This window comes from Poecile atricapillus, chromosome 1, assembly GCF_030490865.1.
Source record: "Poecile atricapillus isolate bPoeAtr1 chromosome 1, bPoeAtr1.hap1, whole genome shotgun sequence".
NCBI lineage: Eukaryota > Metazoa > Chordata > Aves > Passeriformes > Paridae > Poecile > Poecile atricapillus.
Window position 1 is genome coordinate 167,496,739 of NC_081249.1, and position 26,908 is coordinate 167,523,646.

At 37.3% G+C, this 26,908-nt stretch overlaps 2 protein-coding genes across 10 annotated transcripts in view; both read left to right on the plus strand.

The window, feature by feature from the left end:
- The window catches only part of AK7 (adenylate kinase 7), a 28,431-nt gene extending 8,055 nt beyond the window's left edge, over positions 1-20,376 (plus strand). The window contains exons 6-18 of the mRNA XM_058848985.1: positions 503-586; positions 1,101-1,189; positions 1,709-1,799; positions 4,183-4,260; positions 5,023-5,172; positions 6,614-6,742; positions 7,043-7,193; positions 10,069-10,197; positions 11,222-11,293; positions 11,979-12,176; positions 16,070-16,290; positions 18,418-18,576; positions 20,290-20,376. Of these exons, the coding sequence (XP_058704968.1) occupies positions 503-586; positions 1,101-1,189; positions 1,709-1,799; positions 4,183-4,260; positions 5,023-5,172; positions 6,614-6,742; positions 7,043-7,193; positions 10,069-10,197; positions 11,222-11,293; positions 11,979-12,176; positions 16,070-16,290; positions 18,418-18,576; positions 20,290-20,340 (1,602 nt within the window). The 3' untranslated portion in view covers positions 20,341-20,376. The remainder of the gene's footprint in view (positions 1-502; positions 587-1,100; positions 1,190-1,708; positions 1,800-4,182; positions 4,261-5,022; positions 5,173-6,613; positions 6,743-7,042; positions 7,194-10,068; positions 10,198-11,221; positions 11,294-11,978; positions 12,177-16,069; positions 16,291-18,417; positions 18,577-20,289) is intronic.
- Positions 20,377-22,048: 1,672 nt separating this feature from the next.
- Positions 22,049-26,908, plus strand: part of PAPOLA (poly(A) polymerase alpha) — a 43,622-nt gene continuing 38,762 nt past the window's right edge. For 4 of the 9 annotated variants that reach the window (XM_058833296.1, XM_058833305.1, XM_058833313.1 and 1 more), the window contains exon 1: positions 22,049-22,184. In XM_058833296.1, the coding sequence (XP_058689279.1) occupies positions 22,177-22,184 (8 nt within the window). In that variant the 5' untranslated portion in view covers positions 22,049-22,176. The other 5 variants (XM_058833284.1, XM_058833293.1, XM_058833264.1 and 2 more) reach the window with 3 other exon arrangements.

A 26,908-nucleotide genomic window follows, 5' to 3' on the forward strand; every position in this document is an offset into this window, starting at 1 on the left:
GGCTCAAAGATATATTTTTTCTTAATTGTGTGTGAAAATTAAAGTTAAGAAATTGTAAAATCATTAATCTAACATTTTCTGCTCCTTTAGATAGCCAAATGCAAATGGGATGCATTGACAAAATAGCTGCAATGAATTTCTGAGGGTTTTTTTCTTGAAAACAGGAAGTAGAAGCATGCGTTATCCCATTTACTTAATTGATTTACATCACTTCCAAGTTTTACATCTTAATTAATTTTAATATTTTAATTTTTTTATTCAAATGTAGATAGGCCTATTTTTTGGAAGAGAAATGTAGACAGCTTTTTTTGAACAAAGAAATAATAATATGACTCCGGAAGCTACAGGATATGCAACAACTGATCTAGTTACAATTTAGAAGTGATACAGTTGGCACACTTTGTATATTTAGTGTACATGTATTCAAGAGTCAGTGTAAACCTGTATCCCAATTGTAGTACCATATTTTAATAAAAACTTTCATGCTGATTTCACTTTACAGAACAATGAAAAGTTTTCAACTTACGTTGTTGCCTCAGGACATCAATATGGAGCTGAGGAAGGACTCTTTCACTACTTTTTTAAGGTAGACATCCAACTACATTTGAAGGATCATTTTATTTCTAGGGGCAAACTGCACTGGAATTGAATCCATTTTTAGCAGTCTTGGTATCGTAAGCTCAACGCTTTCATGAGCAGAACTGTTTGTTTGGTCCTTTTCAAATATTTTAGCTACAGTGGAAGTGTTTTTCTCTTTTTTGTCTCTATTTTTTCTTAGATATTTCTCTGGCTTTTGAACAGTATCTCCACATGTACTTTCCAGCAGTGAGAACACATCTGTCATCTAAATGGAATCCAGAGGAATGTTCTTCTCAACATTACAGTCTCTCTTTTTTTTCTCTCTCTCATTCTTTTTTTTTTTTTTTTTTTAAGTAGGCTGGCAAGAACCATTTTCAAGAATGGTCTCCTTTACTGCAGTTGTAGTAATTCTTCAATAAACTGAACTTTAAATCTTGAATATACCGATTTTCCTAGTAATCAAATGTTCCTTTTTTAGTTCTAGTTAATTTTTTTTCTCACTTTATTCTTTGTATTTTCAGATGTGTTGGGTTGGTGAGACTCCTGCAATACCTGTTTTTGGAGATGGAAATAATATTATTCCAACCATTCATATTCGTGATTTAGCAGGGTAAGTGGAAAAAAAAATTCTCTGAGTAATAATTGATACCTAGCTAGATAACAAATCCAAATCCACTAGAGAGTACTGAGGCTTTTAAATTGGGTGAGTTGGTTTAAGGTCACTCTTGGGCCATTTTAACTGAGTCAAACTGAGCTTTCTGTTTCTTTAGAAGTAGATGTGCCTTCTGGAAAACTTATGACTGTTGCACTGATGCTTTGCTTTTAATAAATGACGAGTCATGCTCAGTCTAGAGTGTGATACCAGTTAACTACACAGAACTGGAAATGGATTGTGGACTCTGTAGCAGACTAACATAATATCTTCTATAGATATAGCTTTTTTTCCCTTTTCAAATAAGATTTGTAGCTGTACTTCTTTATTAAGTAAAATATATATGAAAGTGTCATACTCTGAAATGTTCTGCAAGAATTTGCAGACTCTTGGTACTATTTCATGAAATGCATTTAACAAGGAAAGCCATGGATGCTTCTCCAAGTACCAGCCTGGTCTGTACTTGCTATGTTTCAGAGTGTTACAAAATGTAGCAGACCACAGGCCAGACTTTCAGTATGTTCTTGCAGTAGATACATCGATGCACACCCTTGAACAATTAATAAAGGTAAGAGCGTTGGTGAAAATAAGGGATTTGTGTTTCTTTTTTTGTTCTTTAGTATATGTGTATGTAAGGTTTTAAAACTATGCATTTTACTGAAGTAGAAGTTCCTATGTCTTCCTCAATTATCTTGAGTAGTAAATTACATGGAAGATTACTATGAAATTCTCTAAGACTTCTGTCCTTTAAACAAAATAGTTTATTTGATCTTGCTACAATTTTTGCAATGTTGTCATTAACTTAAATAGAAATTTTAGCTAAGAAAGTTATGGAGAAGTGTTATGAGGTTCTCAGAACTGTGATTGGATACTGAGTCTTTACCATATGTTTCCCTTCATGTTGTGGAAAATAGCTTGTTTTTCCAAGAGTTTTGAAATTAAGTCTAGAAGTAGTCTGAATGACACTGAATGATACACCGTGATAGTGAGAGTCAATTCATAGAATACTTGCTTATGTAGATTGAGGAACTGTTACACAAGTACCAAATAGGAGTGCTTTTTTTTTTTTTTTTTTTTTTGATTGTATCAAATAGAGTTTCATTAAACAGGTGCTTCAGTAGAAGATGAAAACTGTGCTTTGGTCCAGGTAGACATCCCAAGGAGAGTGGTTAGTGTTCTTTCAAGGGTATGTGGCTGTTTAGAAATGCGAAATAGAGGACAAGAGTAAGTAGACAGTTTTTGGGGACAGGAAGTTGCCAGCAGAGAGGATGCTATAGTGTCGCCTTGGTAGGGAGCTGTACCAGCCCAGGGGAAGACTGGAAAGGTGCATGGGAAAGAAACACTTTGAGATTTGTAGTTGAAAATAGCTGAAGATTAGAAGAGGGGAAGCAGTATCATATATGCCTTTTTCATGCTTACTTTCATTTGGGTGTCCACTAACTGACATCATTGAAGATGTAATGCTGGATTATTTGATCTGATGTTGTTATGGTCCAGTTTAAACCCAAAAGAGCAAGAAAAACTAAGTCTGTGTATGAAATGGAAAGAACTTTGAAGGTTCAAAATGTACCCCAAAAACGTGATAAAAACCAAATGAGGGTAGATGTGGGTGCCCAAAAATTGATATATTTTATTTAATAGTAAAAGAGGCAAAGAGGCAAAGAGGCTAGGTGAGGCAAGGAGAGGGTGACAAGAGTTAGGTGGAAGCAATGAGACCAGCGAGGTCTCATTGCTCCTCTCCATCTGAACTTCTGGTGATGAGGGTCCCCCACCACTGCCGCCGTGCTATAGAGTATAGAATCCAGTGGGTCAACACGCACTTTGGGCAGGTGGGAACGTCCCCGTGCCTCCCTTGGAGGGGGCCAGTTTGACACCGTCCCTTGCAACACTACGGATCTATTGCCTCATGCTGCAGTGCTCTGGTGCAGGATCTGGGGACCCCTTTGGTGAGGCCTCTGGTGGGCCATGACACCCCCTCTGCTGTGGATAATCTTTTCCCCGGGTGAAGGGCCCGTCAGCTGAGCTGATCGGCACAGCAGAATCTGGGCGGTCACTGCTTCTCGCCAGAGGCTTCTTCGCTGCACACCCAAAACATCCCTCCCCCCGCCAAGACACACCTTCTGCTGGGAGGGTCTGCGAGGAGCCGGGCAGCTGATAGCCCTGAGGCTGCGGTCACCACTCAGAACGTGTTAGGCTTGTGTTCTGTGAATGTATCCTTTTTCCCCCACCCCGAGTTGTTACTTTATCTTATCTTCATCAGCGAGCTGCTCACAGCCTCAGTTGGAGCCCCGTTCAGGGTGTGGTAGTCTTCTCTGAAGCCCTTGTAACAGTTTTTGCTATAATAGGCAAACGTCCTTCATGAAAATGTTTAAGTCATAAACTATAATATTTCTTTCTCCGACAATGGTCTATATAAATGTTTATGATTTTATGGAATGTAGTGGGATTTAAATCTATTTTAAAGGGCTGTAGGAGTAACTAACAATTTCTGTCTAATGATGATATATACATATAAATGATATATAGAGAGTTATCAGTGGCATTGATCTGAAAACCCTTCCCAATTATTAATTAAATACCTCAAGAACCTGAAGTGAAAGTGCTGGGGAAATAAAGATCTCCAAATAGATCTTAAACACTAGGAATCTATTCATACTTTGAAGAGCGATATAAAATTTTCTGTGGTTTTGGGTTGTTTGTTTTTTATTGCAGGTACTAAGGAAGAAGTGTTGCTTAGCAATCAAAAGCTATTTAATACTAACATGAATATATTGTTCTTACATTTATTTCAAATCAATATCCTGATTTTCCAGGTACAGCATAACATAAAATTTAAAGCATATACTTTATCCACAGGAATCCTGTTCAATTTTTTCCTAAGAATCTGATTTGTTAAGTGGTTTTTGTGTGGGTTTCTTGTTTATTTATTTGTTTGTTTGTTTTTCTGATAGTGTATCAGTAAAAATCTTGGACCTGGAAAAATTGAGAAGGTTCCTAAAGAAAATGCATTCCTGAGCAAAGAACTAACAGTCAGTACTTGTCTTTGTTTTATTACTTGAGGAAAGTATTTAAACTTAAAAGTATAATATAATGAAATATATAATTTATTGTTTCTTTATTTCACTGGAAAAATTTAGCCCCAAAATATGCCTAAAAATATTTCAAGTGAATTTCAATTTGGGTGAGTTGGTTTAAGGTCACCCTTAAAAATAAAATCTAGCCATCATAAAAGACAGAATTTTGAAGAGTTACAGCCTCATTCAAAAGAATTAAACACAGAAGCTCTGATGTCACTGTTCTCCTTAGCATATGGGAGCACTCTAACAAAACCTACACAAAATGATAAAAATAACAACGAAAAAGTTGATAATGCAGTGCTGCTAAGGCTGATGAACACAGAATACAAAAATTGTGTTGTATTCATCAATTTATCTGGAATAAACTGTTCAAAGGAGAAATAAACAAAATACAACCCAGAAAGTTTTAAGATGGTACTTAATAAATTTATGAAAGGGGTGATTCCTTGCAATTACATGAAAACATCTCGTTGCACAGAATAATTGTTTACTGTTGCGTGTTCTAATCCAACATGAGAACACTCAAATACAAATATACATTGAAAAACAATATTTCTAAAAAGCTTAAAATGTCTGTTTTGCTTTGTATGCAAACCTTCTTTCCCAATGCTTTAATTCTTTCTATTCTCCACATCCATTCTGGTCTCTTGTTCCAGCTTCTCTTTTAACGTGCATAGCTTAAGTCTGTAAATAAATGTAGCTTTGTTCCCTCAGCAAATGCAATTGGATATGTTGTTTGTGAACCTGCGATTTGAACCTACTTATCTGAAAGAGAATTTCAATATTAAGTGGGTTGCTGAGGAAGGACTGATAGAGAACATTGCACAAGTCATCATGGAATACAAGCAAACTCGAGGATTACTGGTAATGCTTTGGTATATACTATTTTAAACCACCTTTCTCTCTTTATCCCCAAGAGAAATGGTTATATAAACACAAGTCTTAAATTAATTAAGTAAAAGTACATAGAAGATGGATATAGATGCAAAATAAATGAACATAAAAACTTAAAATTAAATTGAAGAAGTTAAATAAGAGACAATATAAGTTAAAAAAAATAATGACTGAGTTTTATTTCCTTTATGCCTAAAACTGGAATTCTGTAAATGCAAATTAGTTTAATGATGGAAAACTGCTATTCTGGTGCTGGCTTCTTTATGCAGTATATAGCACTCTTGATATATTTTGCTTCAATAATACAATAAGTTTATATTTTATTTATATAATAGTCAATAGTTAGGTGAGTATTTTTTGCCCTTTATATATTCATTGAGTGTGGATATTCCAATGCAATACAGCCTTCATTTTACTCTGTTCTGTTGTGTAATTTACAGGGCAACTTCACTATTTCCTATGTTAGCTTGGTATTTAGAACTTCTGTATTCTAATGTATAGGTTATTGAAATGTGCAGAAATACGCTTGTTTACATTCAAGTATTGATAAAGCTGCTTAGCATGTCTATATCTGGTTCAAACTTTGAATAAGAGTTCAGGGCATGTAAAACAAGGTGAAGCTACTTTTGTTATAAGTTATTTATTGAAAGTCCCTTGGCTCTGAAAGGATTATCAGGTCTACGCTTGGGTTAAACTATTGCATCTAAGTACATATGCATGTAACTAAAAAAAACAGTACATACCAGGTTGCAGGAAGGAAGACTAGCAAGATTGTCTCTGTCACTGTTCTGTTGCAGAGTTTGTAGTGTCAGATTTACTAAATTAAGGTAGTCACTTAATTATGTATGATTTTGAGTTTAGTGCATAATATATTTAATAAGTATATACTGGAATCCTAATTGCACTTACTCATCCTCAGGTTAGGTAGGTTGAAATAAGACATAATTTAAGACTGTGATGGATCTGGAATTTTTGAGGTCAAAATAATAATTTTGATGACAGCAACTCTACCTCAGTTGGGAAGTAGGACTATTGCATGTAGTAGAATATCTATTTATAGTGGAATATCTGCTACCACATTCCAAAATACACTGCATCCTATCTGTGGGATTGTGTTTCATCTCTTTGGATTATTCAAACATTAATTAACCACAACAAATTTGTCTGTAAGTCTACTAAATAGAAGCATGCTTTTTCTTCAACAGTAAATTTCTTCATTTAAGTAACTATGTTACTCAAGACCAGTGGGTGATAGAGAAGATATTCAGCAATAAATAAATTAATAAAAAAAAAAATCTTTAGTTTCAAGTACAATTGCTATTTCCTATGAGTTATATTAAAAATATTGTTGCTTTTACCTAAGAAAAAATACGCTATTTGAATAATGTTATATCTTTATCCTGTTTTCCAGCCTCTCAAAATTTGCATTCATGGTCCTCCTGCGTCTGGCAAATCTACCATTGCTAAGGAGCTCTGCAAACACTATAAGCTACATTATGTTACGATAAATGATGTGATTTCTGAAAAAATTGCAGATCTGGTGTGTTGCTATTTTCTAATATTCCTGTTATCTTAATTTCTCTGATATTACAATGTTTGGCAGCATTTAAAAATTACTTATAATCCCATTATTTTAGAATGGAAATATCTTTCAACTTACTGATCATGTCTAGTGGTTGCACTAAAATCTTTCTAGAGAATTAAAGTTGCTCAGTATTCTCACTGTTCATGGGCACACATGAAAGGAATTATTTATTTTTTTCTTTTACTACATCTGTGTATAAAATAAATTTGGTTATGGAATTTCTGAGCCAATTCATATTTCTGTTCTTGTCATCAGGAACAAATTGTGGCTAAAGAACCTGACAGGGTGGAAGGAAAAGTAGAAAGAGAAGGAGAAGGAGAAGATGATGTGCAGGAGGAGGGTGAAAATGCAGAAGCAGCAAAGGAATTATTAGATGCAATAAAAGAAAACATGCAGCAGAATAAAGGTAGGAAATACAAAGTATGATGATGGGATTCAGGCAGCTAATGGAACTCTGTGCAAATGGAAATCAGGAAATAAAATTGTAGTCTAGACTTTTACTTCCTATTAAAATCAAGAATCAACTGGACAAGGGAGAGGAACTATAACAAAGGGTTTATAAATGAAGAGTTGAGTTTGTTAATGAAGAGTTGAGATAAAGACAGGGAGAGATCACAAACTGAGTACTGTCATAGGCAAAACAGGCCTGACCTGGGAAAATTACTTAAATGTAATCAAAATCAGAAAACCCACCTCCCCCTTCTCTCCTGAATTTACACAGGCAGATGAAGAATAGGGGTTATAGTCAGTTCATCACATGTTGTTTCTGCTGCTGATTCCCCTTCAGGGAGAGGAGTCTTTTTCCTGCTCCAGTCTGGGGCTCCTCACAAAGAAGGCAGTCCTCCATGAACTTCTCCAGTGTGAGTCCTTCCCATGGACTACAGCTTTTTATAAACTGCTCCATTGTGGGTCCTTCCACAGGATTCAGTCCTTCAGGCACAGGCTGCTCCATTGTGGGTCCCTTGCACAGGATTCAGTCCTTCAGGCACAGGCTGCTCCAGCACGGGTCCCCCACGGGGTCACAAGTCCAGGCATCAAACCTGCTCTAGTGTGGGCTCCTCTCTTGGGTCTACAGGTCCTGCCAGGAGTGTGCTCCAGTGTGGGCTTCCCATGGGGTCACAGCCTCCTTCTGGACACCCACCTGCCATACACCTCGGCTGTAGGTGAATCTCAGCTCTCCCCTGGACCTCCCCTGCTTCTTTGCCTACTGGGTGTCTGCAGAGAAGTTTTTTGCACAGATTCTCTCTTCTGTCTTCCCTGGCCACATTTACTTCTGCACAAAGACTTTTTCCCTATACAGATATTTTGTCATAGAGGCATTACTACTATCACTGATTGGCTTAAATTTGGTCAGCAGCAGATCTATCTTGGAGCCATCTGGCATTGGCTTGGTCGGATATGGGGGAAGCTTCTACCAGCTTCTTAGAGAAGCCACTTCTGTAGTTCCCCTGGCTAACAAAACCTGTCCATACAAAACCAATGCAACCATACATCTCATATATTAAAAGTGATATGTTTTTTTAAATGTTTTGGTGCTTCCTTAATTGTAGCACTTTCATCTTTCTACTTCAGACTTTTTAAATGATGTGTTTTTTTTCTCAGAGCAGAGAGCATAAAATTATATAATATAAATTGAAAAGCTGGTGGAATATATCTTTGTCAAAATTGCAAAAATAAAAGTATTCTAGTAAAAAAAGTGCGTGCTCATATGAAATTGTGGGGGTTGTTTAAGAACCTCATTCATCATTAGAAAGTAAATACTGTTTATGGAAGCCCAGAAGGAATTTCAAAGTTTGTAGATTGAAAAAAGGTTCCTTGCTGAAAAGCATTAGTTACCATCTGTATATGAATAATACCATGTAGTCTTGGTCGTAGTGCTTAACATTTTCTATGTGGTATTGTCTTGGTTTGAAAAGACAGGTGTCCTCTAAGGAAGTACCTTTCTTTTACATGGAAAAATGTAAATCTCCTCCCCCTCCAAATTATTATAATCTCGAAATCAAGGGGCTGTCAGGCAAAGATATGGGAATAGGAATAACAGTTGTTTACTAGAAATATTAAAATAAAAATGAAGTAGTAAAAAAACAAAACACTGAGTCAGAATATAACCTGACTCCCTGTTGGTCAGGGTGTTGGTAGCAGACTGATTAAGTGGTGGTGTAGTCCTCCTGCAGAGACAAATATGGTTCTGTTGAAGCAATGATCCTGTAGAAGGGTGTAGTTTTCTTCTGAAGGTCCATTGGTGGTGTAGATGGGTCCAGTCTTTCTCTGGGAATCCGGTGGAGAAAGGCTGACTGCATTGTTCCAAGTGTCAATTTCTATCCGGGCAAGAATGCTTGGCTCCTTCCCCTCGCTGGAGCACCTCACAATGGGATGATGTAATTTTATCAGTCAAGTAGTGAGACTCAATGGCCCATTAACAGAAGACATCCCCCTGGAGGGAGAGTGGGTCATGGAAGATATAAAGAACACTGCCACACCTCATCTTAAGAGATGGTAATAGAATAAGTACTTTTGGTTACATCTTGCATTGCAACCCAAGATGGATATAAAGTGATCCCCCTTAAAAATGCAATCTCCTTCTAAGGGTTTAACTGATTTGGATCTTGGGTATCTGCAAAGAAATGAATTTCTTACACACCTGGAAGCTTCTGTAATGAGATCTATGGCAGCACCTCTTCTGCATGATTTGATGTGTTGTTTAAAATAACAATGCCTTTTAAAATAGTTACATACTTTTAAAACAGTTTAGAAATATCTGACTTCTAATAGCCAATGCAAAATAAAGTAGGAAACTGCAGTTAATATTTGCAAAAGGACAAAAAATCAAGTCAAACCTTTTTCCTCCTACATATTTTCTCAACAATGTAGGACAAGTAAATAAACCAATTCATATCTCCACCTGTCTGAAAATGAAACTTGTAGATCCTACCTCACATCTTTTTGCAAGACTCTAAGTCTTACTGTAAAATGAAAATAGAAAATTATTGCTTTCTTGTGTTTTTTTTCTATAAGTATTTCTTTACTGCTTCTATTAAAATCTGATTGTATTATTCAAATAAAACTAACTTCATGTTTAGATCATTAAATAATATCCTTGTAAACACAAAGGTAATTTTATTTTATATCTTCACCTTAATATACAAATAGTAGCTCAAAATATTTAACTTTTTAGGGTCTAAGTAGAAGAAAAATGTATTAAAATGTATTAAATGTTAGTAAAATAATTTCAGATCTCTTGTTTCTTTAAGCTAGGTACCTATTAACCTTCTTTGTCTTAGGCCAACTAGGTGATGAGTATCTTATTAAAATTATGAAGGACAAGCTCATGTCTATGCCTTGTAGGAATCAAGGATATGTTTTAGATGGGTTCCCAGAGACCTATGAGCAGGCAACGGATCTTTTTAAAGGTAGGTACTGCTTGGTTTGGTTTTGTTACTGCTTTTGTTTTTATTGCTGCTGGTGTTGTAATTACCATCATTGTTCTCAGAGCCATACTACTGGAGTGCATCAGCACTGTAATGACTGCAGTGCAAGATACAAAACAAAGTTTTGTGATTGTGATTACTATAATGTAAGAAGGATTGAAATGTACCTTATTACATTTATGCACAAGATAATTTTTAGACTATAGTAAAAAGTAAATGCACAAACATGGAGGATGCTTTCTTGTCCAGTGTGGGTCTACTTAAGCCAGCTCTACAGTAGAATTTCTTCATAATGTTTAAGGGCTACTTAATGAGGGCACCCAGCCAGTGCACCAATACATATTTTTTGAGCCAAATTAGAGTGTATTTATTAGATGAGCTACAGTAGATATGACTTCAGAGAAGCTCTGCAACAAACATTTCAAATTGTGAGCAAGCACTGTCTATATATTAAGACCAAGAATCATCTTCATGTTTAAATTACAACTGGGGTTTGAAGGTACAGAAAAAACAATCTTGTTCAGCTTAGCTGTTCTGCAAATGGTCATGCTCAACTGATACTCTATAGGTGGTTTTACTGGCTATTCGTAACAGCAGACTCTTAGTGGCAAAAAAAATTTTGACCATAGAGTTGTAAAATATTTCTGCTTGCTGTTCTGAGCCTTGTCTCTATTTTTTGCAGAATAATTTATTAGGCAGGAAGAGGGGCCAAAGATAAGACAGCAGTTTTAAGACTGGACGTATTAAAAAATTGTGTGTGCATGTACACATGTCTGTGGTATAGGAAAACAACTACTAGTGTCCCAAGGTACAATTCTGTGGTGCCTGGCTACATGAATCACCTACTGAATTCTCTAAACTGGTGTCAAGATTAGATTAATTTCCAATTCTTAGTATCATTTGGATGTTGGCAAACCTGTGTTTTACTGGGCACATTTTTAGCAAATATAGTGATATTATTGCTTCAAATGAAAATGTCAATAATTTCTTACTTTTGTTTTAGAAGAAGACGATGAAGCAGAAGAGGAGGAAGAAGCAAAAGGCATAATGCCTAAATTTAATGAAATAATTATACCTGGTAAGTTTGATAGATTTCTTTTTAAATAAACTGAGGAGTTTTATTTTCTAATTAAATAAACTGAGGAAATATTGCTGCCACCAACAAGAAGTCTAAAATATTACTCCATCTCTTCCTATTTAATTTAACTTAAAAAAAAAAAATCTATTTCATGTAATGCTGCTGCCCTTGTATTTAAAAGTGAATAATTAATCATAGAATCATTTAGGTTGGAAAAGACCAGTAAGAGCATCAAGACAAACTGTTAACCCAGCACTTCCAAGTTCACCATTAAACCATGTCCTTAAGTGCCACATCCCCAGAAGTCTTAAATACCTCCAGGCATGGTGACTCAATCACTTCTCCAGACAGCCTGTTCCAATGCTTGACCAACTTTTTGTCAAAGTTTTCCTTAATCAAAAGGAAGGGTTTGGTGCAGTTTCTGGGTTGTTTGTTTGTTTGTGTTTTTTTGTGAAAATGCCATCAACTGTTGGCTGATAACAGCAGTAGTGGCTGAATTTTTATTCTTATAAAATATTCTTCTTATGATTACAGAAGCTTAATGGATAAAATTGTAATGCATTGGTTATGCTGGGAATTAAAATAGAGTGGTTTTCATCTATGTCAAAATTGCTTTATCCTGCTGTTTTTGCTTGATTCCATTGGAAATTTTGTATATATTCAAACAACATGTTCTTCTTCACAGAATTTATTTTTTCTTTGACCGCACCTGATGACTTCCTTATAAACAGAATAATAAACCTGCCAGAGATCGAAGTTGCTGGAACGCATTATACTGAGGACCAGTTCCTGCAAAGTCTGAAACACTTCCGCAAGTTAAATACCGATGATACGACAGTTCTCAACTATTTTGATGAACTTGAAATACATCCTCAGTTTATTGGTATGGAATAATAAAATTAGTAGATATAACATGAATAAAAAATTTTTGTTCTTACAAATTTTCTATATATAAATAATATTTTTATTAACATTGCAGAATACATATACAACAAGCATTTAATTATATACCTGCAAAAAATGTTCTTTTACAGTTAACCTGTTTGTAAAACTATGAGTGTTAGTTTTTCATTTTTGTAAAGTTAATTATTAAAATAATTTTATGACTTAGGTTACAGATCTCTACACTGGCACTTTTTTAGATAGGTGCAAGCGTACATTTTAATGGACATAAACATGGTTCTTCATATTTATTTGTTTAGACTTATTGTTAGATGCTATTGTTGTCCATAAAAATCAGATTTGTTACCTGGTGGGCAACAAGCTAATAATTACACCCTGAAAAGGTGCATTGACTGTTTATTTCAGAGTTGCGCTAACCTCTGTGCTTGGTGGTACGTCACAAATCAAACACCCTTACTATCAAAACTTTTCACTATTTCTACATTTTACCAAACAAAGGGATTAGTGTTTATTGGCTAAATATTACAGTTCTCTTATTAATTAGTATTCAATCTTCTACTGGATAATTATTCTCTTGCTTCCCATGCTCAGTGTTTCCTTCTTTTGGGTCAGTGGGTTTCTTCTGTTGGTGGTCCTTGAGTCTATGGTTGTGAGTTCTTCACTGCTGGCATTTACTTTTACCCAGCTGGAGGTGATTTCAGCACAATTTCTGAGTTGACTTTATTAGTTTCTTCATTCTCTTGGGCATTCTGCCAAATGTCCTTATAGCTTGTAAATTCTGCACTCTTTGTGTCCTGTCAGTGGTACACCCTTCTTCCTGAGCTTTGTTAGCGGCCCATTGGTCTGAGACCATTGAGTCTTCTCCAGGACTAAACATTAACGAGGTAATTCTACCAAAAAGTAATTTGTTTTTCTAACACCTGGACATCATTTAGAGCTTTCTGTCTGTTTCATGGGTTAAATCCACCTTCTTGTTGATCAAGCTTGAAAATTTACAAAGATGAAACATCAAAGAATATAATTTCTCAAGAAAATTTTTACATTTTGCAACACCATGACAGTATGTGTGTAATCTGTAAATTTAGAAGCATTTAAGAAGATTATTAGAAATTAAAAGTGGAAGGCTGTGACTGAATCTGTTTTGCACTACACCTGTATGTGAGGATACTTTCCTTCCCTACATAATATCTAGAAAATTGTGATCACTGGGAAATCTTGAGAAAATAACTATAATCTGATTATTCAGTGCCAGTGAGATCAGAGTGACAGTATTCTAATGAAAAGGTGGGTCTTTGAGGGGAGAGGAGAGGAAAGAAAGAAGGGTGAGACCTCTGCAACTAAAACTGCTGATATTTGGAATGTCTATTTGAGATGAATGATGAAAAGATAATTGTTCAACCCCCTTAGCCATAACTGAGTTTCTAAGGTTTTTTTATTTATTGTCAGTTATGGAGATTATTTAGAAAATAATAAGATACACTTTTAAAAAGTGTAGTAGTGGGAAAAAAATAGTGAGATAGTAGAATTATTTTAGAATTGAGGAAATTCTACTGCAGAAAGCAAATGTATGAAATGGTAAATATTAAGATCTGATGCCATCAATTGGTCATATTCTTAGCTTATACACTTCTAGATATGCAAGTAGAGGCACTGTCAAAGAATTATGCCAAAAGATGATTCTTTAACTGTAGCTCATTCCAAATACAGAAACTCATTTGCCTACTGATTTGAATTATTGCAGTATCACAGCTGTGATATTCCAGATGGTTTTCACATTGAGTGTTAGCATTGATTCTCATGTTCAAATGAGCATCATCTTAAAGGTCCTGTTTGTCTCAGAACTGCCTCTTTACCCATGTTCACGTTCCTGGTTGTTACCATGGAAGTATGCAGGTGTGTTGCTTCTGCTGTAAAATGTCAGGAACGGGTTACAAACTCCACTAAGGATCCTTCAGCTCTGTCAATCAATACCCCTCCATTCTAGTTGATGCCCCAGCTGGATTTTCAGATGCACAGAATTAAGTAGCAATGGATTTAATCAGAGACCCAACTGCTTTCTCAGTTATATTCTGAAGAAGGGGTTAAAAATTATGCTTGATTTGTTCAATATTGTTTCAAAATAATAAAAGTTTTCTTCTACCTTAAATTAAAAAAAATCGTAACATATGGTTTTATGTATCATTTTTATGATTATTATTTTTTCTGAGTCTGAAATATGATTACTACAAAGGAGTGGGCTTCAAGATTCTGGAAACTCAACTTTGCTTTGATGACTCACTGTATGAAGACTGCAAGTTGGTTATCTTGTGTCTCATTTTTCTCATTTGCAAATTGGGAATGGTGACAGGCATGTTAGATATTATACAAAAAGACACGTTAAAGTTACAACAGCAATTTCCTTTGAAGACCTTAATTTATGAACTCCTTCTCCAGTGATCTTTCCTCTCAGCTAGCATAAGTGCTAGCTTCATTTTTCATTTAAAACACATCAGTTTTTGAGGATAAATGTAGTTAATTATGATTGTTGTAAAATGTACATTGTACTCTTCTGTGGCTATCTTAGAAAAAGATCAAATTCAACACTGATACCATTCTTAGAAATACTTTAAATGGCTAGAAAAGTGATTCTTATTGTAATTTGTATATCCAGGTGCTGCTAAAATTCTAAAAATTATGGGCTGCTTGCCATAGCAAATGTATTGCTTTAATTCAGAGTAATTCAGGAATGTAATTCCTGATTTTTTGAAAGAAGAATCTGTAAAATAAGTTTTATCATATAGAATTATATTGGTTCCCTCTTCAATTCATGATCAGAGTTTGGATTTGAGGTCCAAATCACAAACACTTTAACCCTTTGAAAAATGGTGTTAGTATTTGAGAGTCTGATCCTGCCTGAGTCGGTGATTAGAAAGAGATGAGAAAAATGTTTTGCCAATGACTTTCAAAATAATTTCCTAAAGAACTATGAAGGAGGGGCTACTGGATTCTCATCTAACTTCTATATCCAAATTCCTCTTTTTCCCTTCATCTGTATGCTCTCTTTACCCGTTTCTGTGTTTTTACAATTTCCATTTCATGCCTCTGGACAAGCCCTTTACCTCAGTATTCTCTACCTCAAACATCCACTTTTCCTCTTTTCTATGTACATTCCTGTACTGTTTCTGCCTCTCCACACTGAATGCATACAGAAACCAGAGAGCCCTGGAGAATGTCTTCATTTGTATTTTTTATTTTTCTTCTTTCTTGTCAAGTTTAATGTGCAAGTAACTTCCAGCAATTAAAATGGGAGAAGGAATAAAATGAAAGAGAAGGTCTTGTTCAGTCTTCATGTTCCTACATGAAGCTACAAATTTGTTTTGTAAATATAACACAGTAAGAGATCGACTAGAGTAATGTCTGTGTATTTGTAAATCTGTATGGGTGAAAACGTTGGATCTTGTGCCACATCCTAACAACCTATTATGTAGCATTCAGTGGGGAGAGAATGACAAAACTGATGGTTTTGTGCATCTCGATAAATTGACCTGAGATTGCTGTCAGGAACATCTCTGAGAGTTGGTGGTTGACTTCTTATTTGTGTTTCAAAACCTGAGCAAGCTGCAATTGTTCAACAATAGTTGTAAAATTTATTTTAGTATGTTTCTTTCTTACATTACCTTAAAAGGCAAACTATTTTAGCTGAAACTGGTAAAGAAAGTCAGATTTAGAAAACTTCATTCTATGTAACAAAAATTTGACATTTATAAGCAATTGAAAACATCTTTTACTTTAAAATTCAAACAACATGAACACAACATATATTTAGGTCTTGCAAAATAATTGACAATAGTTGACAAAAGGCTTGAAATGGTTCTCTCTTGTATTGTTTAAAAGATATAGCTGTATATGAAGATGCTGAGAACAGACTTACTGTACCAAAGATCATCAAAGAAGTTGGAGAACCTCGGAATTATGGTTTGACAGATGAAGAAAATGAGGCTTTGGAACGTCAAGCAGCAGAGGAACGCCTTGTCAAAGAAGCTCAAGAAAAAGCTGAACAAGAGTACAAAGAAGCTAAGGAAAGGGAAGAAAGAATGGCAAGATGTGAAGAGTGGGTATGTTAACCCACTTTGGGAAAACATTTTTATTTATGTGTTTTAGATGGCTTCAAGTAATTTGTTATATATAAATATACTTGGGAAATGTAGTATAAATTCTCTCATTCCTTATATCCTGCTTTAAGTCTGGGTTAGGCTATCTTCATAGTGCATTTTGAAGCCCATCTTACAGAATATAATGTCTTTTTCATTACAGACATAGCATTTTGCATTTTGGTATCAGCATGTCTTTAAAATACTTTTATGGTACTCTGGTTGCTGCTGTGCCATATCTCTTCTATTTTACCATTTCTATATACCTACTATAATCAGTGGAGATTTTCCTTACCAAATCTAATAGCACTTTTGCATTTTGCTCAGTTTACTTCTAAGCACCTAAGTCTTAATTATCAAACTAGATTTTTAACTCAACACTGACCTAAACTTCCAGCCTACATTTCAGAAATATTTCTGAGCCTGCAAGAGCATGTGTGAGAGCTAAGTAGTTGGTTCAATAAGGACTACCTGATGCAGTCTGAAGGATGTTTTTTTTTTTGCTAGTAATCTAATAAGTACTTGGTATTTAGGCTACCTGACCGCAGAAAACTTGCAGTGATGCTTTTTCCTTATTTACTTTGCCACACAAAAGGACATTTTTAGTTAAATGACCTGAAATGCATACTGTGAGAATGCCCCTGTTCACACCCAAAGTCAGGCCATTTCACCAGAAGACAGGTCTATTGTCTTCTTGTAGAGCTATTTAAAAACAAACTGATCATTCCACCGAGAAGTCCTTTTCTTATATTTGAATGCCCATACGCATTTATGGGGTAATAATATGCTGAAATTACTGACTTTTAAAGAAGTGTTTCCGGTCCTCTGATGCTGGCTTGTAAATAAGCGGTTTTTAATCTCTGATTATTTACAGCTTCATTCAACATTAAACAGCATTTTGTACTCTGTAAAATTCTTAAGGTTAGCTAACACATTTTAGGTAGATTCAATCCAAACCATCTACCTTTAAAAGTGCAAACTATGCATTAATCAAAACTGAAGTAGGTGTTTAAATAAAACATGTGTTTAAGGTTATCCTTTAAAATAAGCAGATGATCAGGAAATCTAAGCAACTGTTCATTTGCCCTTGGCACTGTAGATTAGCTGCTGTCTCTGAGTAGTGGCCATAGACCACTTGCAAGATTTATTAAATAGCTCTCCTGGATTGAGTGAATAAGGTAAAAATGGGTGTACCTATTTTGTATGATTATTGCTTTTGTGTTATGCTTCGAGTATAGAAAAACAGTCTTCAGAATATCATCTGTTTGCTGTAGCAATGTATGATTCAGGCTACTGTTGAATAAAATGAGTGAAGAGAGGACAAAGAAAATGACCTGAAGTAATCTGGCTAAAGCTGCTGCAAGTATGCATGCTACTTAAGTGCTACTGAATAGAAGAAAAGCTTGTAGCAGTTTTATTTCCTCATCCCTCTTACTTTTTGAGTGTGAAAATTGCATTTTATTTCAGCTGAATTCAGAAAGAAATTTGGCTGCTGGAAACAGATGCAATTCACTGTGGTTTTAATCTATTTGACTCTCAAAGCCCCTCGAAAACATCAATGAAATAAGAATAAAACAAACCAAGGAAACCAAAGAGAATCAAGCCCAACACAATAAACAAATTAAAAGTTTAGAAGCCCAGAGCTCTCTACAAACTAAAAATACACTTCTTTCCCTCCAGTTCAAGGACACCTCAATAAACCACCTGTGTTTGCAGTAGCACTAAGTTTTGAAGTGCTACAGTGTAGCACTTCAAAATGTAACCATTTTGCCAAATACCTTTAGGAAACAGGACCGCTGGAAGACTCGAAAATAAACCTCCTTTTAGGTATTAAGGAAGAAAAATAAAATAATTTTAGTAAGGAGATTATATCAGTCCCTATTATGTTAAGTTCTTTGTCCTCTGTGTGTTTTATGCTCTAAATTTAATAAGCAGTTAATAATTTTTCTTGTCAACTTGTTCTTTAAAGTTCTGTCCACAGAGTCTAACATTATCTTTTCCCTCTAGACCAGCACTGTTATTTAACCAAATGATATTTGATAGATGCTATAAAAATATTTATTATTTTATCTTTTTCTTTATTACTTGTAGAATAAACAGCAGGAGGAAGTGAAAAGACAAGAACAAGAGTTCTTGGAGGCCCAGTCTGTTCCATTACGGAACTATTTAATGCAGAATGTCATGCCAACACTTATGCAAGGGATAAATGCATGTTGTATGATCAGGCCAGATGATCCAGTCAATTTTCTGGTAAGGTGATTATGTTTTGTTTCTTAAATATTTTTGAATACTCATCAAGAGCCAAAGAATCTCTCTTAATGAAAGGATTAAAATTTCCTCCCCACTTTCAGGCTAGCAACTCATTAAGGATTAGAACCTGCAATTCTGTTGAGCAGCAATTATAGTGAAAATTAAAACCCAGAAGCTACTCTTTATGGGATCAGTTGATACTGTGTATCAAGAGAAGTATCCAGTGTAGTTAAACAGTAATAGGACAAAAAATCACTACCAGAATCTATTTCCCCTTGGTAGGTGCACTCTGCACATCTTATGTACCCTGACAATTCTGCTGTGTCATACAGGACTACAAGTTAAAGAACTTTCTTACATTGGGCTTTAACTTCCATTAGATTGATTTGTGCCAATTAACCTATTATGATATCTGATAGCTGGAGTTAGGTGCCTCAAAAGAGGATACACAAAGAAATCCCTGGACAATTATACCCTTACAATCTAGACTCCTCATCCCTCACAGGCCATCCCTCATGGGACCAGGAGCTCTATGAGGGTCTGAGATCTGGTTGCCCTCCATTGGTTTACTGTCTGTTACCAAAGAGTTTGCTAAAGGGTCACCTCCATACCCTCTCACATTGGTTTCAGTGGGCTTTTGGTTGGTTCTGGTAGTTACGATAATGTGGTTGTTACGGTTCATATACCATGATCTATGGGCTGTCCACTCCAGCTATTAATTTTTAAGTAATGTTTAAGCTGCAGCTTTGTCTATTCTATTATTAATGTTCAGATTGTTAGTGCCAGGTTTCACTGTAATCCATCTTTGACTGAAAAACATATCCATATGGTTCAGATAAAGTTCAACCTGAGGCCTAAAAATTCTAGCTACTTATGCCTACTTTCAAATGATTCAAAACTTTTCACTCTTCAGAATCACTTCAGATATCACTCTCCCCATCCCCTCAGATGCAACTGAGCATATTGTCATAATGATAAATGCAAGCTCTTTGGTAATTCCCTTCACAATACACACATAAATGATGGAGAAAATCTTGTAGGACATGACTAATTCCAGTTGCAAATGACCTCAGGACGTTATCCAACTCAGCTTTTGGCTGCAAGCAGGTTCAGCATTGCATTCAGACAAGAATCCAGGTGCTGAAATGTTATTACTACCTGCAAATCCTAACCAAGCTGTTTACAAGCTGAAACAGAGCATTTTATTAATAAAGCAAAAACTTGAAATGAAAGCAATGGCATTACAATCCCACTTCAGGCATTAAGAGATGTTTTCTCAGTTTGACCTTTTTGCCTACTGGTGAGTGACAACTACCTGCAGCTGTAGGAGTATGAGATCTTCCCTAATATCTGCATAGCTTTTAAAGATCAGTATCAGTGGGTCCAGAAACCAGGTTCTAGGGTACTCCCTAGACATTCAGAGTGACAAAAACTGTTATAGATGGCTCACTTCCTTCTCTTGCCCACAATAGAAACAGGGTGTCTGCAATGAAGAGGGAGAGTGAGGTCAATGGTATTTTGGATTGTATTTGGGGGAAAGAGATTTATCTGACATAGAGACATTTGCTACCATAAGTTACATTTTAGGATTATTTAATATCTACTGCAGTTTTGTTTAAAGCAATGTTTTCCACTATATCTTTGTTATTTTGAATATATTTCAAAGTTGGAGATGTGAAAATAGCTGTAATTTTGAAACTCTTCTGTTTATAGGCAGAATATCTCTTCAAGAACAGTCCTGATATCGACTGGAGTAAACCTTAAATCCTAGCAGCAATAGGAATTGTGAAACAAAAAGGGAGAAAATTCCTAATACATTTCAGATAAAAATACTTTGTTTCTGATGTTATTTTTGTTTAGGCTTATTATGTCATCTTCATTTTTATTTCTCATACTTTATTACTATTTTGTGCTGAGTTTTTAACACTCTTCTACATTTCCACTTGCTGCATGTATGGATTGATACATTTACATGTCTCTATATTATTTTCCTAATCCTTAGTGAATGTAGGCAGCTAGTATGAGAAAAACCTTTATCCAGAAATAAAAGTTTCTCTGTCCTATTTCCCTTCCAAGTAACCAAGAGGCAAAAAGTCACGCAGTACAGTCTTCTTGTGCTGCACTGAAGACTGACTGGTAAATAGTTTCCCAGCACAGGTATGTCAGAAAACCTGTGTTTCACTTTGGTATCAAATACATGGCTGTAGAACTCATTTAATAATCTTCAGCGTTCAACTCTAGATAACATATTTTTTAGAGATTCTTGAAGAATCTAGACTTTCTAGCACATGGCTGTCCTCAATTTTGATGACTTCATCCAGATGTCACAGGAATTATATCTGTGCTGAGCTGAAATTGATTGCATACGTGGTGTTAAACAAATACAGGATTTTGTCAAAACAGAAGGCAAGGACCCTTTGTGCAAAAGGAGGGGGGAAAAGTGGAAGAGCTGAAAGAATAGTGATATAGAAACATTTCACAGCTATTTTTTCTGTAACTTTGAGTATCAGAATTTTAGATGTGTTAATGGCAAATGTTTTTCTTCAAGATATATTAGTGTTTTTATAGAGTATCTTATTTCATCTGTTTTCATAGTCTCACAGACAAGTTGGGAATGGAGTTCAGAACCATCATCTCCTACTCTAAAGAAACACATATATTTGTGATCTCTATGTCCTATATGCTCTCAGCCCAAGTTACCATTTATCCTGTGAGGCAGTTGAAGATGAAGTAACTGGTAGCTTTAGAAAATTTCTTAGTTTGAAAGCGCAATTTTTTTCAGAATAAAGATGAAACCTTGTCACTTAAATAGAGAGAGTAAACCAGGTTTTCTCCAGTTACTGTAATGCGTTTACTTTTCCAAGAATAAAGTTTTGAGCTGATCTATAAAGAGTGTGAATATTTTTTTAATAACCTGAAAGTTTATACAGACTACTCCAGGCAGATGTTTCAAGAACAACTTTTAGAAAAGAATCCGTTTGGTTTGCGCAGGGCACGGATGCAGAGCGATCCCGACGCGGTAGCCAAAGGCCCGCACGTGGCTGCCTGTGAGGGAGTCCCCGCCGCGCCCGCAGCGGGCCGAGCCCGGAGCGCCGGGGCCAGCCCTGCCCGCCAGCCCCGCCCCGCGCGGCCCCGCGCACGCGCCGCCCCGCGGCCGTTGGCGCTTTGTTTTCAAACCTCGGGCCGGCGCCGCTGCCGCCGCCGCTGTGACTACATTCCCCAGCGTGCCCCGCGGCCCCGCCCCCGCCTGCGCACGCGCGGCCAGGCGAGCGTGCGCGCCGTGCGGGGGTGTTCGCCGCGCTGCGTCAGGGCCCCCCCGCCCCGGGACGTTGCTGTGGTAGCGTCCGGGCGCCATGTTAGAAGGCCGGAGGGGAAGAGGCGAGTGAAGCGGCGGCGGCTGCCGGGCCTGGCACAGCCGCTCCTTCCGCTCCCGGGGCCTGGCCCCGGCCCGTGCCATGGTCGCGGCTCCCGCCGCTCCGCGGGACGAGTGACCGGTCCGCAGGCGGCGGCGGTGGGGGAGGAGGAAGAAGGGGACGACGCGGCGGCGGTGGTGGCGGCGGCGGCGGCGGCGGAGGAGGAGGAGGAGGGGCCGGAGAGACGATGCCGTTGTAAGTCCGGGAGCTCGCGGGGCGCGCTCGGGGCTCGCGTTGTGCCGGCCTCGGCCCGGCGCTCCCCGCATGCCCGGGCTCTTCCTGCCGGGGCTCGGGCCCTTCCCCCTCGCGGTCCCCTCGGCCTGGGCGCTTCCGCTGCCGCAGTGTGCGGCCCTGGCGCCACTGCCCGCGCCGCCGGGAGCTGCCTTTCTCGCCCCCCATGGCCGTGAGCCCCGGAGGTGATGGTGATGTGGCTTTTGCGTTGTTGTCGCCGCATTTGCGATCGCGTAAAGACAACGTGCGGGACGGAGCGGACGCGTGCGGCGGCCTCCGCTCTCCACTGCTGGGTCAGGGCGCACGAAGGGCCGAGACCCGCGTGTTTGTCCCTTTCTCGCCCTGGCCGCTAAGGGTGAAACGCTTTTTCCCCCAAGAGCCCCGTCGAAGTCTCCCTCTGTGACCACGCGGGCAATTTTTCACCGTTCTGGGGGCAGGGGACCCTGGGCCTCTGGTTCCTGTGGGTGCCCTGAGCCCAGCGCGCTGCCCTTGGAACCCCCCGCTCCCGGTGGCTCCGGCAGCGCCCCCGGCCGGCAGAGCGGGCTGCAGGCCCGTGTCCCCCACTGCCCGCCGCCGGGAACCCGGGGCGCTTCTGCGCTGGACGTGCCATGCCGTCACCCCGCTGGCAGTCAGGAATAACCAAGTGTGACCTTATTAATCCCAGTTGGTTCGCTGTTTTCTTTCACCCCACCCCGGCTTTTTTTTTTTTTTTTCGCTTTTTTTTTTTTTCTTTCTTTTCCCATCGCTGCTGTTTTTACGAATTCGATTGAGACGATAAAAATTGCAGCTCCTCCTGAAGTTCATGATCTTATTATTTTTTTACGTTATATAAATCGAGGAAAACAGTGATGTGTAGGTGATCAAGTGACTTCGGACTAAGGGATGTTCATATATTTTGTTCAGTTGGTCTGTTTGTTTTTGTTTGTGTGGTTTTTTTTCTTTCACTGAAGGAGAAATATAAGAATTTGTAAATATACACTCTTCTTCTCACTGTTATAATTTGGGATTATTCACTGTGGTTTTAAATATGTAAACTTTTAAGTGGAGAATAGCCAAGGTTGTCTGTTGTGGTTGTCAATTCAGTCTAAAGTACTGCAAAGTTAGTCATGGGGTAGATAGCATGATAGAAACTTATCTGAAAGGGTTTATGGCAGGGAAAGGACCAGTGGATGAATGCAGGAAGGAAAATACTTATGCTTAGTAGGTTCTAATGCTTGTATAACGACGCGCCAATGTTCTTGTAGGTAGGTTTTGTACATGTTCATTATGGCAGTGAAAAGTTACCAGAAGTCAGCTTTGAAGTTGTCTAGGCTTTTCAGCCTCAGGAAAATGGGAGGGTGTTTATTCTGCTTGCTTTCATTCTTAGTTTGTGTTGTGACTATATAAATTCCAAAGGCTTAGTAACAACACTTAAAAAGTTTGGGCTACTTTTATGAGTTGTAATAATAGCTATCTTCAACTGTGAAAAGTTTGGAATGATTTGATAATTTATCTTGATGTAGGTATCTTTTATATTTTAACTAGAAGCACTTAAATAACAGAACATAGATACAATGGCACCAAGTTATTGCTATTTTCAGTATAAACATTACTTGACAACTAGTACAGAAGATTTATTGTAATTAGCAAAAAGGAAGCTTTCTCAGTTTATGCATTTGTTCTGTCATTTGTATGTTTGACATTCCTGACTTGGTATCATCCAGTCAGGACTTTAAAGAGAGTATTGTAATTCCAGTAAGAGAAATGCTGGTAATGCTAATTTTTGAGTTTGTGAAATTATACCTCTGGCATTAGAGGAAAGTGGCAGCTTGGGAAGATTTTTTCCTCTATAATTCTTTCCAGTTGATTCTGTCTTCTGGGCAATAATCTTTTTGAATGAAAGTGGAACAACCCTATGTTATTGTCAAACTTATATGGTGACAAATTTTTTTGTTTGTTTTTGGTGGTTTTTTTGTGGGTTTTTTTCCATTATTTTTTTTCCCCCTGATTTTTTAATATGTCATTCAAACTTAATTTTCACCACTGGTGTTTACAATTGACAGGCCTTGTCAAAACTGATTTCTCATACAACTGGAGATTGTCATTATTCTTGACTTGGAGTTCCAGGTTCTCCAGAACTGTGGTTGTGCTTATTAACAGTAAGATACAAAAGTGTAAAACCAAGCAAATTCATTCTGTACATGATGGTACATTAGTAGTAAGACTGCTGATGCTGACTGATATCTGGCATTTACAGAAGCCTTTAGTATTTTTTTAAATATTAAAATTTATCCTAGAAACTTATGTGACTTTTTGTTAAAATTCTCATGTGGGAAGCTGTGTAAGGAAGAAGTCTTTAAACAAAAGCTTATTAGAAACAAAGATGACTACTTCCCCTGTCGTAAGGATATATCTCAGTTCACAGTTTGGTATACAGTGTTCCTGTGCATTATCTGAAACATAAGATGCCAGGGAAGAATGAAGCTCACTAAGCTATTCATGTGTTTTGGTTGGATCTGGGGTTTATACAGAAGGGCTACTGACTCAGTCAAGCTGGAGCTATGTCTATGGGAATGATGGTTTAGTCTTTTCTTGTAACCTGGGGCTTTCTAACCCTCCACATAGAGAAAACATGAATCTGTTCCATTGCTAAGCTGCTGAACATCCGTGTCTACTGAATTCATGGCAAAACACTTCTGAAATGCTTTGTTTTGTTCTGTAACCAGAAGTGGAAAAGTGCATTGAATCATATACATGAACATTTTAAAGTGCCATAAGTTCTGTAAATTTTAAGTATTGTTGGTAACTTCTGTATTAGAGTTTTGGAATGTCATGAAGAATTACTTTTTCCAGTGGACAGTCAAGCTGATTCTCACTTCTAAAGTAAGACTGTTCATTTTTCCTTTCACTGAACTTTGTTGTAGACATGGGGGAAGTCATTCTTTTCTTCACTTTTCATTAGAGAGTGTCAGCTTATGTGTCAGAAGTACAGCACTGTTTAAAATGGCTTGTGCTGTTTGGGAATGGGTAAGTAGTGTGTTTCTGAGCAGAGAGAGTTGAGAATTTTATAGGCTGCTAGGAAAGGAATTAAATTATTAACTTTGCAAAGCAATGGACTGACTTTAGAATAGTTGCCAAAATATGAAGTGATAGCTTTCTTGATTGAGAAGTAGTTAATATAAAAATCTGTGCAGAGAATTAATTTGTTGGATGGCAAGGATATGTGGTTTTGGAATAGCTTTCAGTCTTTCAGTATCACTCTAAAAAAGGACAGAGTTTATACCTGTTAATATAATGGTACTGCATAGAGAGTACTGCAAAGGTACTGGAAACCCAGTTATTTTGGGCTTAGCAGATTTCACCTCTGAGACAAATTAATCTCTTAACAGAAACTCTTTGTGGGATTCCTAGTTCTCAGTTTATAGTCCTTGTTATCTTTTGATTCAGCCTTACTGAATTTCTTCAATTGCTCTCAAGTTTTTTGTCTCCCGCGTAGCAGTAAACATAATTTTTGGTTCCACTGCTGCCTGTGCAGTTCATTAGCATTTTACTTGAGAAACTTCTCAAGACTATTGTGGATGGGTTTTTATTTGCACATACTACCTTCCCTATTTTTCTGTGTGAACAGAAGAGCCGAAGAGCACAGGAAAGTGTCCAAGGAATGTGTATGAATGATCTCCCTTTTGCTGTAGGGGAGCCTCTTCTGTTGCCCTGTTGCCTGCTGGTGCTCCAACACCTTTCTTCAAATCAGTTTTCTGTATCATGAACACCTCATACTGACAGTTGAAGACTTAATTCATGCCTGAATGGTCCAGTGATATTCTGCTAGATATCGAAACTTTTCGTTGAGGAGGGACAGCTGTATTGTCTTATCCATTTAAGACATATGTTCCCCAGTAACTGATTTGTGTAGACTTCATTGATGTTTCCTGCCTAGATTTTTGAAACTTCACGTGGAGTAATGGCGATAAGGTTAAGCTAGAATCTTGAGTCTAAATTGCCAGTCACTCATTGTGGAAGGAAACGTAAAAAGAAGCAAAACCCCCTCAACAGAGTTTCTCTGAATCTGGACACAGTGGAGCTTGAGTTCCATGAATTCATCTCCAGCTGGTTAACCAGATGGTGTGATGACCAGTATTGTTTCAGGAATATGAGTTGGGTGTCTTACATCAACAAATAGGAAGGAGTAAATTTTGCTGAGATAATCAGTAGAGTCAAATAGAGAAGTGAGGATAATCATTGAGAATCCTTAAGTTGTGTATTTTGTCTCAGTATCTAGATGAGTTTGAAACTTAGGGGGATTTAAATAGTTATGATTTGTTCAGTATTATGCTATGTATTTTTAATATTTCAGTTGTATTGTCTTTTACTTTTGTGAAGTTTCCTAAATTTCAGTAGCATGATATTTAGACAGTGTGGTGCTGATGGCAACTGTATTTTGTTTGTGACAAAAAATGTACAATCTTAACACAAATAGCACTAAAAAATACTATTAGAATGGACATAGAATAGTGGGAGAGAAGAGGAACAAATGTTTAGAAAGACAGCATTTTGTGTGGGGATAGGATTTGTGTGGGTAGTTTAAATACAAAGCATTCTGAAAAAGAAGTTTATAACAGGATTGTTGATTTTTCTGAGGATGGAGAAAGGTTCTAGTGTTGTAGAAGCAAACAATAATACAGAACTTGGAATTAGTATCCAGGTCTTAG